The sequence below is a fragment of the Elgaria multicarinata genome, chromosome 6 (genome assembly GCF_023053635.1).
Source record: "Elgaria multicarinata webbii isolate HBS135686 ecotype San Diego chromosome 6, rElgMul1.1.pri, whole genome shotgun sequence".
Taxonomy (NCBI): domain Eukaryota; kingdom Metazoa; phylum Chordata; class Lepidosauria; order Squamata; family Anguidae; genus Elgaria; species Elgaria multicarinata.
This window is the reverse complement of record NC_086176.1, coordinates 47,587,800-47,607,386: the sequence shown is the minus strand read 5'-3', so window position 1 is coordinate 47,607,386 and position 19,587 is coordinate 47,587,800. Positions and strand designations below refer to the sequence as shown.

General features: G+C 38.4%; 1 protein-coding gene across 2 annotated transcripts in view; it reads right to left on the bottom strand.

The window, feature by feature from the left end:
• Positions 1–19,587, bottom strand: part of PCSK5 (proprotein convertase subtilisin/kexin type 5) — a 271,693-nt gene that overhangs the window by 182,290 nt on the left and 69,816 nt on the right. For both annotated transcript variants that reach the window (XM_063129354.1, XM_063129356.1), the window contains exons 5-6: positions 14,345–14,421; positions 170–258 (exon numbers count right to left, since the gene is read on the bottom strand). In XM_063129354.1, the coding sequence (XP_062985424.1) occupies positions 170–258; positions 14,345–14,421 (166 nt within the window). The remainder of the gene's footprint in view (positions 1–169; positions 259–14,344; positions 14,422–19,587) is intronic.

Below are 19,587 nucleotides of genomic sequence, written 5' to 3'. Positions count from 1 at the left end.
TTAGAAAGTTTCATTATATTCAGCGGGGATTACATCCTAGTAAATGTGTTTACAATTGCAGCTGTATGCACACTTACCTGAGAGTGTGCTTCATTGAACCAAGTGGGACTTAATTCTGAATAGGTATTGCAGTGTTATTATTTTAATGATATGAGATAGTTGCACTTACCTCCAATTCTGGCATTAAATGCAATTCCTACTACACAGTGTGAATTGTTTGCTGTAGCTGCTACTTCTCCAGCACAACGGGTTCCATGCCTGTGGGAAAAGCAGGTATTTTAAAGTGAATAACAATAACCACTAAGAGGCACATATTATCAGTATTTAAGTGCTTTGATCTTGCTCATCCTCTTCAGATGCTCTGTATAAGATGTTAGCAGGCAATCCTACCTGCAGCATGTATTTTAAGATGAATGCAGCCACCACTGCTTAAACATAAGACTTCCCTTCCCACTGAAACCACATGTTTATGGCCACAAGTATTACTTTGCTTTTAATTTATCAATATAGATGTTTATTCAAAATGTAGCTTGAACACAAAATGATATAAGAATATATTAAGTTGATGCCATAATTGAAAGGTATAAAGAAGCTTAAATGAATGCTTTTATGCAACTCAAGTAGATATTAAGCACTTGTACATTTTAAGACACACTTGAATATATAAGAATGTTTATACAAAGGTATTAAAAATGGATCATATTTACAAAAAAAAAAAAAGTCAATTCCCAAATACCCCTCATTTTACTGTCTCATTTATGCGATGTGAAATATTTTCTGCTATTTTGGGAAGAAGAATTTTTGGTTTGGGGCGAAACTCACCATCTGCCACCAGAAGAAGAAAAATCTGTCATAATGCTACTCTAATTGGAGTTTCTGAGGGGTTTCCTCCACCTCAAACCCCTCATCACAGCAATGGTACATCATTACAAAGTATAATTCCATGTACTTTTTGGAGAAAAAATATGGCAGCCACCAGGAGGCACGCTGATGGTGAGTTTTCCCCAAATACCCCCCTCCCCCTGACATTTGTTGGGGTGTATCAGCCCTTTTGGTGCCCACAATATTGGAGCTTATCCTTAAAATAGTAGAAGTAGAAAAGCCTTAATTATAAATGAAAAAGTTCATATGAAAGACTGGCATTTAGAGGGGGGTGAGAATTCTTATTAGACTAACTACAAAACTAGAGTGATTTCATTGGCAATGCAATAAAGAATAAAGCCCAGAAACAATGCAATAGGTAAAGTCAAAGTGCATTCAAATTATCAGTCCAGTTGTGCTGATGTGGCTATTTTTTTATGTTTATCACAATAATAAAGGCATCCCACAAATCCCTCCAATCCATGGTTTCCTATACTCTGGAAGTGAATTTACATACAAAAGAATGCTGGCAAAAAGTGACTTGCAAATATTCATGTTATTAGCTGTCTGCCCCAAGTACGTCAGCAATGTTTGTGCAGCTGCCTTGAAAGAATTTCAAGGGATTATATGTTATTTTCTTCTGCCCTCTCTGTTCATCTACTGCATCCACCTGCTGCCTTGGATGGTAACTTGCTTAGAAGCAGTAATTGCACATACAGCATTACAGAACACAGAATTGTTCAAAGTTGATGAAAAAGGTGGTACCATAGTTGTTGATGGCAATAATACACCTAGCTATGGAAACGGGTGAAACAGGATTGAAAACAAGAAGATGGAAATGTGTACTCTAAGTAGAAGAGTTGTTATTTGGCTACTGTTTTTGGACCAAAGGTTGTAACTTGACCAAGGTTTGGCTGTATTATCCTAATCCTCTATAGCGCTATCTATGTACATCATGCTTTGCAAAGAACAGGTTGTGTAATGCAGGTTTGTTTAAAGCTACGACTTTCATAGAATTTCTAGGTCATGAGTTGATAGAGAATGAGTATTTGGTAGGACTACCAACTATCTTTTAATAATTTACAGTTCAATCCACTGGCCTCTGAGAAGGCATTCTTACAAGTTCTCTATATAAAAGTTTTAAAATTTCTACAAACTCTATACTGGTCTTGTAATAAAACCACAAAAGTGATATTTAGGATGATCTGATATAAGCATTCTTTGCTTTTATATCAGTGTCCTAAATTTATTAAACATATTTTCTTTTTTCCTATTTTAAATCCAGTGGTTTATAACTCCTTTGGTAGTAAAAAGTCTGGGGTATATTTCCTTTGGAGGAGAGGAAAGGCAACCTGCAGTGTTCATTTACAAATGTATAGGTTGAATTGGCATACATTTTGAGTATTCAGAAAAAAGGACAGAGATCTTATTAAAGTTGCAGAGACTTCAACCCATTCCAAATCCCAACCCAAACTGCTCTTTTTGAACTTGCAATATACGCTTTGCAGATCAGTAGTGGTGAGCCAATTTCATCCCCTTTAGCTGTGACTGAACATGCTGGTGCTTGGAACAGCTAGTACATTAGTGTCCATTGTTTCTCATTAATGGCCAGGGGAAAAGTGTAATGTTTTCACTTGATAAAACAGCATGGCTTAGGTTACCAGCATGAAATAGCAATAGTTAGTTACCAGCATTCAGGCAAAATACGTAATTCTCATTGACCTGGTTCACATGTAATGAGAAGCCACCATGGATAAATTTTCCCACAGGGCTTCTCATTGTGGTGATGACCACCTTTCTGAATATTCAAGCTGTTGTAGGGGTGTGCCATAGTTTGTCGCTAAGTGCAAACCCGGCAAGAGTGAGTTGTTGGGGTGCTTAACAAGCCATCCAGAACTAGGGGTGTGCACGGACCCCCCGCTCCGCTTCTCTTCCAGATCCACAATTTGTGGATCGGGCCACTTCGCTCCACCCCCGCTCCGCCTATGTCCGCTCCGGAGCTCCAGATCCGAATCGGAGCTCCGTTTCTTCCCCCATAGGCTTGCATTAAGCTAAAAAAGTATACAACTTTTTTTCTGTTAAAGTTAGAAACCTCAAGTTTGGCACCATGACACCTCATGGATGTATACACACGCACGCCAAGACTCAAGGCAGTCCCATCATCCCCTGATTTTTGGGGAATTTATGAAAATCGGGCACCCCATTCACACCCCTTTCGATAGCTCCGTCAATTTGCATGTTAAAAACCTCAAACTCGCCACCATGATAGCTTATCCAGGGATACACATGCACGCCAAGACTCAAGGCAGTCCCATCATCCCCTGATTTTTGGGGAATTTATGAAAATCGGGCACCCCATTTGCAGACGTGGACAGTTCTCTGACATTTGGACAGATAAAAAAAAGGGAAGTGGGCACACTCACAGATGCCATCTAGACCCACAATCATGCCAAGGTACAAGGCAATCCCATCATCCCCTGATTTTTGGCGGAGCTTAAACCTGCAGACAGCTCAATGGGGCCATTTCGAAGGAAATCCCAACATGCCATGAATTGGGGAGTAGAGATCAACCTAAATATGAATCTTCTTCCACACTTGAAAAATGGATTTGGAACTTCCAAAAGTCTAATTGAGCGCAGGAAGGACTTCTCCCCTGAGTCAAAGCCAGACACAAACCATCCCTGCGAGGTGGGCAGGGGAGGAGGGAGGGAAGGCAGGCAGGCAGGCAGCAGACATTTCTGGGGGCATAAGGAAGTGAGCCAAGGATAAGCCAGTAATGCATATAAAATGGAATAAATAAATAAATAAATAAATAAACAAACAAACAAAGGAGGAGTGGATTAAAAGCAGCAGTGTTGCTGAATAAACAACAACAAGAACTTTTTTTAAAAAGGCTATATCTGTATTTTACCAGTAAGAGGGGTGTGTGTGGACGTGCCCAAAGGGGGAATCATCTGCCAATTTGACTGTTCCTGTCTAGGTACAAGTCTTTAAGAAGCAAACAATCACTTCAACTCATGATAGGCATTGCTCTACCGGGTTACTCTTTGGAGGGCTCTGATGGCCCTCCAAGTACAGGAGAGTGAGGGCACGTCCACATGCCCTAGGGGAGCTCATCCCCTTGCACCACATCTATTCAGTTGTTCCCCAAAGTTAGGATGGGTAGTGCTGTGTTTTTTCTATCTCTTATTATTGGCTTAGTATATGATTTCAGGTTGTGTTTGTGCATTTGGTGGGGCTACTGTTTTAAAAAACACTGGGAAAAGTCCGTTCAGACTAAGAAAGAGAAGTTCCCAGAATCCCAAGTTACCCATTTTGCCTATCCCCTCCTCCAACTTTGGGATCATGTGAACATGACCGGAAGTTGACTCTGCCCCTCAGCAATCGAAAAGGTAATCTTTTTCCCGCCTTTACCCTACTTTTTTAAAAATTCTAGCAAGCGAACTGCACCACGCAGAGAGCTAAGAGTAGGCTCAAAATGACCCCCAGCCATGACTCTCTAAGCACAAGAAGTTTCAGAAAGATAGCTTCAAAAACAACACAGTTATCCCCCTTTCTTTTCTGCAATGCAATCCTATGGGCGAAATGTTTCAAAACGGCGATCGGATCGGTCTGCAGAAAGAGGATCGCTCTGAAAATGGGCGCTTCTCTTCGCCTTGCTTCTAGGGGTCCACGGTCCGCTTCTACTCCACCTCTGGGCAAGGTGGAGCAGGCCAATTCGCTTCTGATTTTCCACTTCTAATCGGAGCGGAGCACATGCCTATCCAGAACCCATGGGCTGTTTTATGGTTGTGGGTGGCTTGTTAACCACCCCAACAGCCCACCCTTACCAGGTGTGCATGTAACGACAAGTTATGGCATGCCCCAGCAGTTGCTTGACTATTCAAAATGATGGCAGCCACCATGACAAGAAGCCCCACAAGGTATTTCACACACGGTGGCTTCTTGTTATGTGCGAACTGGGCCCCTTAGGTATGTGCAGAACTATATTAGCTTGCAAATGAAAAGGAGAAATGAAAATGCAAAACATCAATACCAAAACATTTAATTACTAACCATGTAGTTTTGCAAATTACACAGCTTTGCAAATTGTGTGTAGCATACAAAACAAGCACATTTTGTTTTGGCAAATTTACTCCATTTTAATATATTCCTGTTACAGAATTGGTATTTTGTGACTGTTCAAGTCATGATGTTTTAATACAGAATTCTCATGGCCCTAGCAATTAATTCAGTACTACATATTGAACATATTCTACAAAACAACAACAGGAAGAGACAGCATCTGAAAGGTGGTTGTTGTTGTTTAAAAAGAGATTAGATAGCATAATTTTTAAAGGAAGTAAGTATGTCCAAGTTCTAAATGTTATGCTACAACCTAGAAAGTGCAGTCTTGTATCAGGCTGCGATATCAGACATCTGGAAGGGGGTGTTTTCCATTTAATTTCCCAGGAGAACAATAAGGGGAGAGAGAGAGCGATTGGGGTTGCAGCGAGAGAGAGCCCTCAGTGCCACTATATGTGACGCTACATTAGAGTTGTGTAAAGAAAAGCATTCAAACCATGAATTTGGTCAACTACATCTGATCTTTTTCAGTTTATCCTGCTGGCAAGAATATTGCAATGATGAATGTTAAGCTTTTCAGTGAATTCAAGCTGGACTATTTTGCAGTAAGAAGAAACCAAAACTCAGGGCCAAACTACATTACATGCATTGTCGTGCAACTTTCTTCCAATGTTTTTTTCTTAAGAAAAAACATCTGTTGGAAGCTGCAGCCTTATACAGTGCACTGCTGTGGTAGAGCTAGGAAGGAGCTGCTTAACCCTTTCCCCTTGAGATATTTCCTCACTCAGAACTACACACCTGAAGCTAAAAATATGAAGACTTTTAGGGGGGAAAGCATTTTGGCGGGGGTGGAGGGAGATGAAGAGAAAAGGGTTAAGTGGTCCCCCCATCCCCAACCCCTTTGGTTCAACAGCTGTTTCTTCCTTAAGGAAAAATATTAAGGGAAGTTTACACATAATTGCACGTAAAGTATAGCTATTTTGACTAATTCACTTAGTCAAAACATTGACTAATTCACTCATGCACCATTAAAATGGCATTTATAAGGCACAGCTTCCATGCCATGCAAGCTGAAAACATATTCTACAATCTCACATATTGCATTCACTTATACTTTAGCCCCTATGAGTGCACTCGTTCCCTTGGTCTTCCAGACCTAATCCTCTTTCTCTGCATGTTGTGGCCCACACTGAAACTGAGGACACGATGGGAGCACTGGCTATCTTTGCACATCTGATAAATCACTGTATCAGTTTGCATTTCTATGTCAGAAGCTGAGGAGTCAATTTTGCTTATTATCGTATATAATTCATACAGAAGAACAGTAGTAGACTCCAAAATGCCTGTTTTGGAGGAAAGTAAGTATATTAGAACCAGAGACTTGGTTATTCTGCTTTCTTGGATTAAATTAGGAGAAGTTTTTGAAGGTAAAAAGATGATACTCCCTTGCAGTCTCTACTCCCCTGTATCTACCATTCAAGTGTGCTATTTGCTCACTTCCTGATACTGAGGTTGTGTGTTAAGCTTCCACGGCCCACCTCTGTTTCCTTTTTTAGCAGGGGTTATGTTAATCCAATAAGTTTGGATTGAACTTTCATTATATGGATTGAAGTTTCATTATATATTTTTCTAAAACTAAACGTCAAATGAAGCTTACTCCCAATGTTAAGGGTATATTCTGTCATATATTTATTATACTATATTGACTCTTTCCCCTCTTAAGCGAAAAGAATAATTGCTTAGAAAGCAAGTAATATTTTTGTTTTGGTGCTGGTTTAAACTATCACAGTTATCTAAAGTAGTTATTAATCTATGTATCTAAAGATTCTTCCTCTTAATTATTTCCAACCATTCTACATTCAGGAGTTAAACCACTTGGTCCTCAGGCTTGCTAGGCAACATAATTCTATTCAGTGCAGAAATTAGACACACGATATATACAAAAGTGTCCAATTCTGCATAGCAGTTTAAGTGGTAGGTGTAAAACAAAATTGCAAGAGAAATTTAGTTAAGCATGATGCAAATATTTCTCTGAAACCTAACCTAGATTCTAATTTCAGCATTTACCAAAAAGAAACAAAAACTCACAGGGATATTTAGTTACAGTAATGAACAGAAGGGCTAGTCTTACAGTTCATCCAATAGATTAAATATCCAGCTTCCTAATGGTCTGCTAACTGAGTCACAGTTACTTGCTTTGCCGTGAACACTGTTGTTTTAAACTATATGTGTGCTTTGGCAAGACATCCATCACCCATCAAACTCCTGCTTAAAGACAAATAGCATAATTCACAAGCCAATCTCAAGTACTTGGATGCAAGGTAATTTTAATTAATGTTCCACCAGTTTTCAGATCCTTTCCCAATCCATATAGTTATATGAACCTATGAAAATGTAGAATTTAGTTTTTCTTTCTTCACTACTATCATAGACTATTTCTTTTTCAGATTCAATGCTATAGTGTAATCCTATAAATCTCAACTCAGAAATAACTTCCATTAAGATTAATGGAGCCCTCCCCCAGGTAAGTGAGTATAGAATTACAGCCTTACAATGCAGTCCTACACACGTCTAGTTAGAAGTAGACCACACTGAATTCAACAGGACTTATTCCCAGTTATATGTATATAGGATTGCAGCCTTAATTTCCTAAAGCAGTAAAACTATAATTATTATTGCAGATTAAATAACATTTAGTTAATTAATTGATTAAAAGGCAGGTGATTAATCAAACATGAATCCACTTTCGTATTACCATAGCCCTGGTAAGTGCTGCTTGAGACATAAAAGAAAGGACATTGAATAAATATATCACTTACTATTAAAAGCAAATATCACTTTTTAATAATGTATGTTTAGTCCTACACAAAGTAACACATCAGAGCCAAAACAGACCTAATATTAAAATGTCTTCTTGCTAAATTGGGACCACTGATTATTCATCTAAAGCAACCAAAGGGTACCCTTCAGAGGTTTTGGACTACAACTCCCACCATCCCTGACTTTGATCATGCTTGTTGAAGCTGTTGGGAATTGGAATCCAAAACATTTGTAAGGTACCATGTTGGGGAAATCTGATCTAAAGCTTTAGTTGTATTAATTGCACTGATTAAGACTGAAATCCTAACCATACTTATTATGGTGTAACCCCCACCCCTGTACACAGTGGAAGTTATTTCTGAATAAATATAGACAGGATTGCACTGTAAAGTTTGCAGCCCTAGTTATATGATGTAATTTATATGCCATGGTTTCTATTCTTGGCATCTTTAACCTTCTGAAGAGGGTTAGTGCAACCCCATCCAGAACAGGTTGAGCACCCTCCATCCAGTCAGAAGAACCACCCACTAACAGCATCTCAGTCTTGTTTGGATTGAGTTTCAGTATATTAGCTCTCATCCAGTCCATTGTCGCAGCCAAGCACTGGTTCAGCACATCTACAGCCACTGCTGTGATTTAGGGTGAATTCACATGGCCTTTTTTATCTTTTCCATTGCTTACATTGTAAACTCACCTAGATTCTGATATGAGGTATGACCAGGGGCTGACATGACTTTCAGAAGTTGAAGTATCAGTTTTGCTAAACCTTTGTATCATTCACAGTATCTGGTTCCATGTGGTTTCCTATTGAAATGTAATTCCAAAGCAACTTCTTCCATTGGAAATACGTTTGTGTGAATCTATGCTGTATTCTGAGGGTGCTTCAAGGCTGGTGGTTCTAGTATCATTCTTCTTCTGATGTAAGGTACATATGAAATTGCAGTTGACCTTCCAGACTTGAAGGGCATAGTCTGACTACCCATTTGAGCAGAAAAAGAAAAAAATCATTTGAGCATGCCATTTTAAATCCATCTTCAAAATAAATGTGCAAATAATTCAAGCTGCAATTCTATGCATGTTTAGACAGAAAAAGTCCTGCAACTCTCAGCATTCCCTATGTAAATTTTTTAAGTATGAATAAAGATAGAAACAGCACAGGAATAACACAAGAGGACAATAATTTGGGAACAGCATCATGCAGATGCCCCATGAAAAGCAAGTTTTCATGGCAATTCTACAGTAATTGCTTTCTGTGGAAGTGCCCTGAATCCAATGGAACTTTCAAGACCTGCAGGAAGTTCTAGATATGCACACAGTTATGTGTGATATGGGGAAGGGTCAGGATCATATCTGACCTCTATATTTTTAGGTCCTTTCTGTAAAAGGGCCTATATGCATACACACCATGTATACCTTGCATTTCCATGGTATGGAATGCACATTTGTAGCCTATGTTCACTGAATGTACATGTATAGATATCAAATACATGGAGGTCAGGGTGGGGCAAGGCCAGTAGAAGCAGTGTATGATTTATTAGAGACTGGCTAATAATTGTCCAGGTTGGTAGGATCTGATGTGGGCTTCTTCAGTAATGGTTTGCTTCCTCTAGGAAAATGGGAACATCGCCCTCCCTCAAGAAAACATTCACTGCCCCCTCCCACTTGCCAACTGCCCAAACTCTCTCTGGCAACTTTAACCAGCCAAGATGGGCAAGAACTCTGCATATGCTCAGAAGCACCTGTACTATGTTTATGATGGATAGTCAAAATAATTTTTGGCTACTAAACTGGACATAATATATAGACCTCTATTTATTTGTATTGGTAGTGTAGTTTCTTAAATGTTTATAAACTCAAGATTTTGGAGTGGGGATGGAATGAAATAAGATCTGAATTAGATAGCACATGAATCCCAGTCTTTGCTGCTACCTTTTGCTTTGGAGTGGATATGTCACTCCCAATTACAGCATACTAAAATTTTGGATTTCTCAATTATTTTCTATAGGTAGCAATCACTTCTCCACTAGTGAAGACCAAAAAAGAAAAATGAATTTAAAATTAGCCACTTCTACAGAAGTAGATGTGTCACTTTATATTTTATCTCTATGGTCACCTAAATGTCAATTATAGCTGTGGCATCATTAATCAGCTAAAAATAGCAGGTGCAGTTCTGTTTTTTACAAAGCAATTAGGATGAATAGTTCTGCATCAAATCACTAGTTTTATAAGAGCTAGAGACTTGCTTTTTTCCAAATGAAAGCCAATCCAGTAATATGGTGGCAACCCTAGCCAAGATATTTATATTTTCCTGAGATTTTAGCATTGGATAAAGGCCTGTTTTGATGCTGAATTGTTTTATCCTGTTCCTTGTTTAATGTATAATTTGAACTGTTTTTGTACATTGAATTGTGTGTGAGTGTGTGTGTGTATGTGTGTTTGGTAAAGCACTTTTACATTATTTTATAAAGAAAAGATGAGTATAACATTTAACAGTGACAACAACCATTTTATTATTGGGTTTAGGCAATCTTTAAACTCCAAAAGAAATGCTAAAATATGCTGCAAAACATGCTAGTAGATTATGATCCACTGGTTGAGCACTAGTCAATTTCTGTTAGAAAATAAGTACTGGTTGGTGGAATCCTTGTAACGAGTACTAAACTATGTGATTTTTGTTCTCATCCAGCAAGGTACTTCCTTTATTCTTCAGCAAGAATTTAATACAGATTGGGAATACCTTAAATGTTAAGAGATCTACAGTATGCACTCTTGCTCTGTACATTTCCAGCATACAAGTAGATCATGAAGATCCTAGTAAAAAAGACCATGTAAGGCTGAAGTTAGCCTTCTCCTGTTGTAAAAAATATTTGCAGGCAATCACTGAGTATTATAAATATAGCTCAGCAGTAAAAGAAAACAAGATACCTTACATAGCAGTAGTGACTTCATACACAGCTGATTCCTGTCTTTAATGAAGCAAACGTGAAAGTCTAGTATGGGCCTGTGCCTCTGACGATTTCATGATTCTCTGCCAATTTGTTCAAACCAAACTAAATATCTGGCAAGACTCCTGCATACCATAGTAGTTAAAGAAACCCTCATTGCTTCCTAAGAATTACCACAGGGCTCAAGTGATTAATGTTTGTAGACTTTTTCCCGTCATCGTCTACACTTCGGAAAACCTGGCTTTTAAAATATGTAAGAAAGTTAGTTAGCTTTCCCACAATTTATAATGGAACAAAAAATAATATTCTTATAACAGAATCTCTAGCAGATAGTTGCTTTAACTTGGTCCATTAGTGGACAACAGGCCAAGATACATTTAGCACCTAATGGCAGTACTGAGCAGCAAATCATGGATTAAAGTAACTGCAGGGATACAAGCTGTTTCTGGGTTCCAGCACAATGTACAAATACAACGTTCATAGGTTGCTCCTGTGATGTCCGAACCAAGGCACTTTGGACTGTTCAAAATGAACCCACAGTTTGTTTTTGTGTTAACGTTAGGATCCTTAATCCACGAATTACCCAAAGTATCTGGGTTTGGATGTCACGGTAACAACCTATGAATGCGGCATTCATAGGTTGTTGCTGGAAATGGGAAGCAGCTTGCACACAGGGTGCATCCTCACAATTGGTAGGTTGATTAATCCACAATTTGCCACTGAACACTGCCTTTATGTGTGAACAATTTCACACATAAAGGGTGAAATCAAGGGACAGAAAGTCAAGGGACAGAAAGAGTCAACAAAGAAGAAAAAAGTCTATTATTATTCAGGCAAAGTTGCTGTCTGAACAGGTAGCCTTTAAACCCCTTTCTGTTGGAGAGCTAATGGTAGCCTGGGTGGATGGAGCCCCTCTAGTACCTGAGCACATTTCATTGCCCAAAGAGATGTTCCAACTTTAGCAATGGTTGCACATTGTACAGCGAAGCTGTGAACAGAGGCCTAATCTACACCAAGCAGGATATTGCACTATGAAAACAGAATGAAAGCGGTGTATAAAGGGCAGGAGCCACACTACGGCTTTATAGCAGTATTGAATTCCAATGACAACTGTTGGGGCCCACTGACACATACCATATACTGCTTTCATAGTGCAATATCCTGCTTGCTGTAAATTAGGCCAGAGTTGTGAGTTCAAAGTTGTCACTCTTTGAGTTTCTTAATATTAGGAAGAGGGAAACTGGAGGGACAAGAGGGAGCCTACAAATTAAGGCACATATATTACCACAAATATTAAGTTATCTAAACTGAGGTAACGCATAGTATTTCAAAAATTTGAGAGAATTGCACAAAAAAATTAATATTGTCCACCCCACCCCACCCCAAAAACCTGTCGATACTTTGATGACTTACAACCCAATTCCTGAAATGTTTAAGGCAAGGAAACAAGTGCTTATGGGAGCATATACCAAAATCTGTGCCAACACAAAATCCTAAATCATGAAGTAATGCTGGCATTTCAGAGGCATCATAATGATAAAACTATTTGGAATCAAGGCTTTGGACATCATTTTATATAGTAATTCAGGCATAACATGATAGAATCTGTGAAACATTCCTCTGGACCTGCTACAGTTATTCATGCTTCCATAACTTGCTAGTTGGATTACAACAGTGAATCATAAGCGTGGAACTGCCTTTGAAGAGAGTTTGGAAACTGCAACTGGTTCAGAACTGGAATCATGTTATTAACTGGGATCTCTGTTCTGAAGATATTCCACTGATACTTAAACATCTGTAGAGCCATCCAATGTACTTCCAAGTGCGATTCAAAGTGCTGATTTTGCCCTATAAAGTCCTAAAATCTTGAGCAAGCATATCTGAAGGACCTCTATTCCTACCTGTCCTCAGAAGTCCACAACAGACACATGGCAGAAAAGGTGCTTAGCACTTCAGAAAAGAAATGGTGTCTATCTTTAGTGTCTAATTTGACTATTCTCACCACATACATGGTTCAATCTCCTGGACTGGTGAGAAACATGGTAAGGGTCACAAAAGTGAATTTACCCTTTCAGGAACTATGGAGTGTCCATGGTGCTTCTACATAGGCTTTGCCTTTCTAAGACTAATAGGGTAAGTCTAATAACGGGCTTATACACCTCTGTGGAGGGGAGAAGGCAGGAGAAAATGCTTCTGTGCCTTATGAACAAAACTAATCTTATGGAATTGAGTGCATAATTGAAGCATGATGGATGGTGAGGGTAAGAACGATGACCAGGCATTTCGATTATGTTTTATAGTCTAGACAGGCCTGCAAAACTTGTGATCCACCTAGCCAAATGTAGCCTATCAGTCATATATGGCAGGTCATCAGATGCCCATAAGTCTCCTGGTTTTGCTGCCACCTTGGAATGGCTGGTGGGCTATGTTCAGCATGATGGCCACTAATTAATGATCACCAAGGCCTGGTCTAGACTCTGGTTCCATGTATATGTATGCATGTATGGAAAGAATGAAAATAAAATAGTCAATCTAAATCAAAACAACTTCTGGCCCTTTGGAGGGCAGTGTGGTGTAGTGGCTAAACTGCTGGACTTGAATAAAGAGATCCAGCTTTAAAACCTTTCTCAAATCCTTTCTGGGCCGTTAGTAAATGAACACGACATTATACAGGATCTATTCCAAAAAGGTTCCCCATACCTGATCTAAGCCCTTCAGAAACAATGCAGCAAATGAATGTATGAAACAAATTAAGGTGACAGATACATTCCTGAGATAGGTATTTTTCAGTCTCAGGGAGTCGTCAAGCCAAATTTAGCCATCACCCCATGAATCGCTTGACAGCCTTCTGATTTTGCAGACTCAGGTAGGCAGTAGAAGCAGGAACTTTATGAACCTACTGGAAGGTAACTCTATATAGTTGTATTCTATATGGAATTAAGATTGCTTAAGGGCATTTCCCTGCCAAATATCTTAATACTAGGGGTTGTATCCAATGGTAGTCACTTTGTTAATGGGAGATGCCTATCAGTGGAAAGGGGAGCAAAGCAATTTTTAGTGAGTCTCCAGACACCCTGAAACCAACTATGCACCCTCCCAAATCTGCTCCAGAGGGATGGGAGACCTTCCAGTGTAGATTTGGGGCAGTGTGATAGGCTGCATGAGGAGGTAGAATGACTGAAAACTGCCTCCTCCACCATTCCTGGATGACTTCGGTCAGAAAAGTGACCACCATTGGATACTATCCTAGAATTACAAGCAAATATCAGAAATGAACGCAGAAAATAATCACCAAAATTAGTTTGAAAATAAATACAATTCAAAAATGTTTGCAATTAAAAGATTTAAACAGATAGGCTCAGGCCACTCCTTCATAAGATTAAAAAAAATCTTCCACACATTAAGGATTACACAGATATGTAAGTAAGATAGGGAAGAGGGATATTGATTAATTCATATTTTGTGGACATAAACAAGGCATTTGCATTACATTGCTAATTAAAAGTCAAAAAGTCGAACAAACGTAGAATTTTTGAACTACTTTATCACTTCAACGATTCGTTCTATATAATACTTTGACAAAATATATACATTTTCTCTAGGGTCACATTTGCATTTATCATGTCATATATTTCATAGAGCAGTGGCCTTACTTATTTTCATTGCTGGCATCATAGCGAGGCATGGGGTCAATATCGTTACCATTGACATCAAAACTGGCATCTGGGTCCTGTAGCCAATAGAGAAGGGAAATGAAAAGAGAGATGGAAAGAGAATGGAACTGCAGATCCTCATTAATTAGCCATTGACTCATCTAGTTCAAACATTCCTTAGCAGGTTTCTGCAGGAGTGTAATTAGGTTAACTAACATTCCTGCAGTTTTGTGGCGGCTGCCTCTGTTAGGAAAGAACTAAAACCAAGATTTATATTTTATTTAAATTGTGCTTGGAAAATGAAGGTTGCATTAAACTACTCTCTTCTAATGTATGAAAAACTATTGTTTTAAATTAAATAGTGTTTTGTGCAGTATTACATGTTTACTATATTTCAAGCTTCTTTTCTTAATCAAAATCCTTTTTATCATCAACATCATCATCATCAGTTTGTTCTCAAACTGGCTTACATTCTTCTTGTTAAAAGGCACAGTTATTTAAATGTTTCTCAGAGAACATTACTTGCCTTAAGGAAATATTTCCATGTGTCGCTAAAGAATTTAAACACAGAACTTGAAAGATAAACCCGTTTGGAAAATCATCTCTTTATTAACAGTAGCTACTAAATTACATATTTTTCGTATCTGCAGGGAGCATATACAAGTTTTAATGGGCGTGAAATGTCTTCTCCACATTTTCCTGCAGAAAACAATGAAAGCAGCTGTTTATCTTTGTAACTCCATTTAACTGATGTGGTTGAAGGAGATGGCAAATTGTTCTTATAAATTTATTCTGTGTTCAAAACTCGTTACTTTATCCATCTCAAATTATTCTGTATAGTTTTGCTAATATATAGTAAACCATATTCATCCTTTGTAACTATCATTAATGAAATTAATGGAATTTGCTCTGAGGTAAATTCTTTATTTTAGGCAAAGGGGACAAACAACATGGACAATTAAGCAGATCTATTAAAATTATATGAATGGATGGATTGGGATAAAATTAGTAACCTCTGATGCTAAGAATGCTAAAGGTGGAAGATAAGTTTGCTTTGGCTTCTTAAATTAACATTTGTAACGAGATAATTATCACACCAATGAAAGATAACAAAATAGTTATATCCTGTCACTGATTTCATTCTTTTCATTATCTCAAAGGGAAAATCTACATGAATGAATATTATCACAATTTGACCTAGTTCATTAGTTTTAAAATGAATTATTTAAGGTTTGAATCAAATCTTTAAAGCCGCAAACTTAAAAAGGGGGAGCCACAAGTAAAACTTTTGAAGCTGTAGGGACACCTTGTGCCTTGTACTGCCTTCAGAACAGTAAACAACACATCTTACTTTCTTCGTTTTTATATATTCAGAGAACAAATATTGACATAATTAAAAACTATGGATTTCTGAGATGGATAGAGAATGTTCCAGTCAACTATGCAAGAAGCAAGTGCAGGACAGTAGTAGTGCAGAACACCATGCTGGCTAGGAATGATGAGAGTTACAGTCCAACACATCTAGAGGGCACCAGGTTGGGGAAGGCTGGTTTAGAGCTGTTTTGGTGTCGACAAAATAGGGTGGCCATATGTCCTACTTTACATAGACAGTTGTCTATTTGAAAGTGAGTTCTATTTAAAGTGCTGCCTAATCTAAGTCTCGTTTAAAGATAAACGAGGTGGGTGGTCAATGTAACTATGTGGCAATGAACCAGGACAAGATAGTGATCCAAAACCAGTTGCAAATGATTACATTATGCTTGTTTATACCCTCCAACTCCAGTTTGTGTCTGATTTACAAAACTGCTCAGCTTTAATTTAAATGAAATGACATGAGTTCCTATACACTTACCTTCTTTGAATAAAGTTATCTAATTGACATATTTACATGGAGGTAAGTCCCCCAAATTTACTATTTACATGGAGGTAAGTCCCCCAAATTTCAAAGGGGGACTTCCTCTAGTCCAGAGGCATTTTTGGTTAATTTTTGGAAACCTAGTTTTCTAGAATAATTTGACCATGCTAAATCTGAAAATCACTGTTCCCAACTGATTTCTCAGATGAAAGCCCAAAATTCAAGCAGGTGTCCAAGCCAGTATCTTGAATTAATGCTCCTTGTATCCATGACTGTATGGGACCCTTAGAGAAACAGTCAACAACTGAACTGGGAGTTTCAGGTACCTGCAGAATCAACACACCAAAGAGGACTACTGCATTTGAATCATAAAGAAAAGGAAAGGGGACTTCAAGCACTGGAGTACACATGCTCAGGTGGATTCACCTGCTGAGGGAATTCTGAATGTGTAAAACTGAGGCAGCTCTTGAGGGAGACAAAGGAAGAAGATTTCTGAGGGATCTGATTATTTTAAAACATTTATACATACCATATTTGTATATGTTCAGTTCAGTAGGATTTTCGCAGTTCAGAACAGAAGGCAACTAGCACTACATCCATAAATTTGTGGACAACAGGTCTGTACAGAATTCCATTTTTTTTCCTTCCAGTGGTCATATGTTGAGATGGAATCCATACTTCTCACTTTTACTAGGGCAGTTCATGCTGGCATATGGGACCTTTACATTTGTTTCCTTATCCTAATGATGCCTTATCTGGCAAGATATGTTTGCACAAACTACACAAAATCCCTTTCAGTGTTTATAGTTGAAATTGAGCATTTTCCTGAAGGAGCAGAGGCAGCATTCCAGAGGTTTTTCCATGTTGATGCAGACCATGAACAGGAATGGATCACTGGAGTAAGCAAAGACCTGGGCAGTATTGTTGACCATACTTAGAAAGAATTGATAATGCAGCGATGGGCACTATTCTTTCCACAGGAGTGGTGACATAGCTAGACTAACATTTGCCATGGTTGAAATGGAGAACTCTGCTGCATGTAACCTAGGACTACCTGTGAGCTAGCATAAGAGAGACCATGTTGATGGAGAAGAAATTCTGGGCATAATGTTCATTTTCAATGTGCACAGGAACAATTTACAACATTGTCACAAAGGATCTGGCAACTGATTAAATGCAGGTATCTCCCTTGAATTCTAGAAAACATTGTAGGAGCAAGTTAGGTTTTTTGTTAAAGAATTTGTGTTCACAGAAGATGGAACATCCAAGGTCAGTTATCACCAGTCAATGAAGACATGAACTTTTGCCTATATCCTTATCAGTCATTGAAATTAATAGCGATCTCAGAGGCAGAGAATGTGCTTCACTTTATGAATATGTGTCACCTTGACAACTGAACCTGAAAGTCCAAGCATTGTGGAGCAAGTCACATTTAATAATTGGTGTGTAGGTGGTGGTAATCCCTTTGGATAAGCCATCAAAAATAAACAAATTGGGGATTTGGCAGAGATATTTGCAAGTCTATACTGTGTTCGACAGTTACAAAGAAAAATTAGTTAAGGCTTGTACTCATCAGAAGTGCACGTGTACTTCCACTTCAGTGTGACAAGTTACTGAGAACAAGAATGTCCCTCTGCCAAAAACTGGACAAACTTTCTGGCATTGCTTGAAAATAAGACAGATCTTGCTCACCGCCTTTCATATCATGTCACTTCACATTCATTTGAGAACCTTGATGTTGTCATTGCTGCAAGATTTGAGGATAAAAGTAAGGTGGTGCACCAAATGTCTATTGAAATAGTGCAACAGTAGACACCAGATGAAGAAGCAGATACTAGAATTGTGCTGTATGCAGTTAAGAGCTTTGCTGATACCACTGTAATTTCAGCTTGAGGCACAGACATATTTCTTCTTCTGGTGCACCAGTTCAACGAGATGAATTGCACCAAGCTGTGCTTGATGACTGCCACTGCAAAAAAAGGAACTATGTTCTACTACACACTTTCCACAGCCAACTGTCAGATATTGAGAAATGCAAAATACTAGCACTGCTAGTAAGAGAGGTCATTTCTTCCACTGTGACTATAACCAAGAATGCAAATGGAAAGCATATATGCAGAGTTCTTCAACTCAATTGGTACTATGTCATTCTCAGACAAAGCCACCAGAATTGCCAAGGAATTCATCAAGACATTGTGAGTTGGATTTAGTGATCTATAAATATTTACTTTTATCCTGTCAGTTTGGAACTGTCTTATATATTAAATATTTCTGTTGTCCAGAACTAACAAGTCACTAATTTTTGTTGCATATTCTGATTTAGGTGGAGCTGCATACCAGGGCTACAGATGGTGTCAGGCATGCACTGTTCATAAGATTAAGCAAGTGGAAGCCCTGCTGTCCAACAATGACTCCTTGCTGCATTACAGCAAGCACTGCAGCCTGCAGAATAATATATGGGAGAGTGCACAGCTTGCAGACATGCAATTACCTCAGCCTATGAGCTGTGGTTGGAAAGAGGAGAAGGAGGGACTCTTTCCCATTCATATAACAGTTGACCCCATTCTTCAGGCTTGGCTCAATGTAGTAGTGTTTGGTTGCAAAACAGGGTGTGCCAAACAGCTGTGTAAGTGCAAGAAAGCACAACTGCCATGGGTAGATGTTTCTCCGGTGCTCCTGTACAAAGATGGATTGCTCATTTAATGGTTCTTTATTTATGTGTATTAATTAGTTCTTCATTAAAAGCTTTTATGGCATATTAAAACCTTCATAAGTATTTTATTTAAAAGGGTTGAAAGCCATGCTAACTAGACCAAAAAAAAAAAAGGACTCAGATTGCAGGTTACACTGATATCCATATATATATATATATATATAAAGAAAAATTGACAGCTCTATGTTTTTAGCCAATGTAACATTTAATTCATAAATCCTATGGAATACTTAAAAACATTGCCATATGTTTCTGGAATGTTACATGTCATATCATTAAATGTCAACATTTTAAAGAACAAGACAATTTCAAAGCATTAATACATTTTGAAAGCACTATAAGGGTTGGAACACTGATTTGGTGAATTGATATTTTGGGTCACTTTTTGTACATATGCTACTGATTTTATAGGTACCTGAAACATCCAGTTCAGTTGCTTATTATTTTTCTCAAACTCCTGCACAGCCATAGAAATAGGAAGCATTAGTTTAAGACACCAGCTTGGACACCATCTTAAATTCTGGGCTTTCAGTTGAGTTACCATCTTAAGAACAGTGATTTTTAGATTCAACATGGTAAATTAGTCTATAAAAATAGGTTCCCACAAAGTAATGGGAAACGGCTCTTGCACTCCATTTTTGGGGAAGTCAGTCAGGACAGGCAATAAGCATGCTA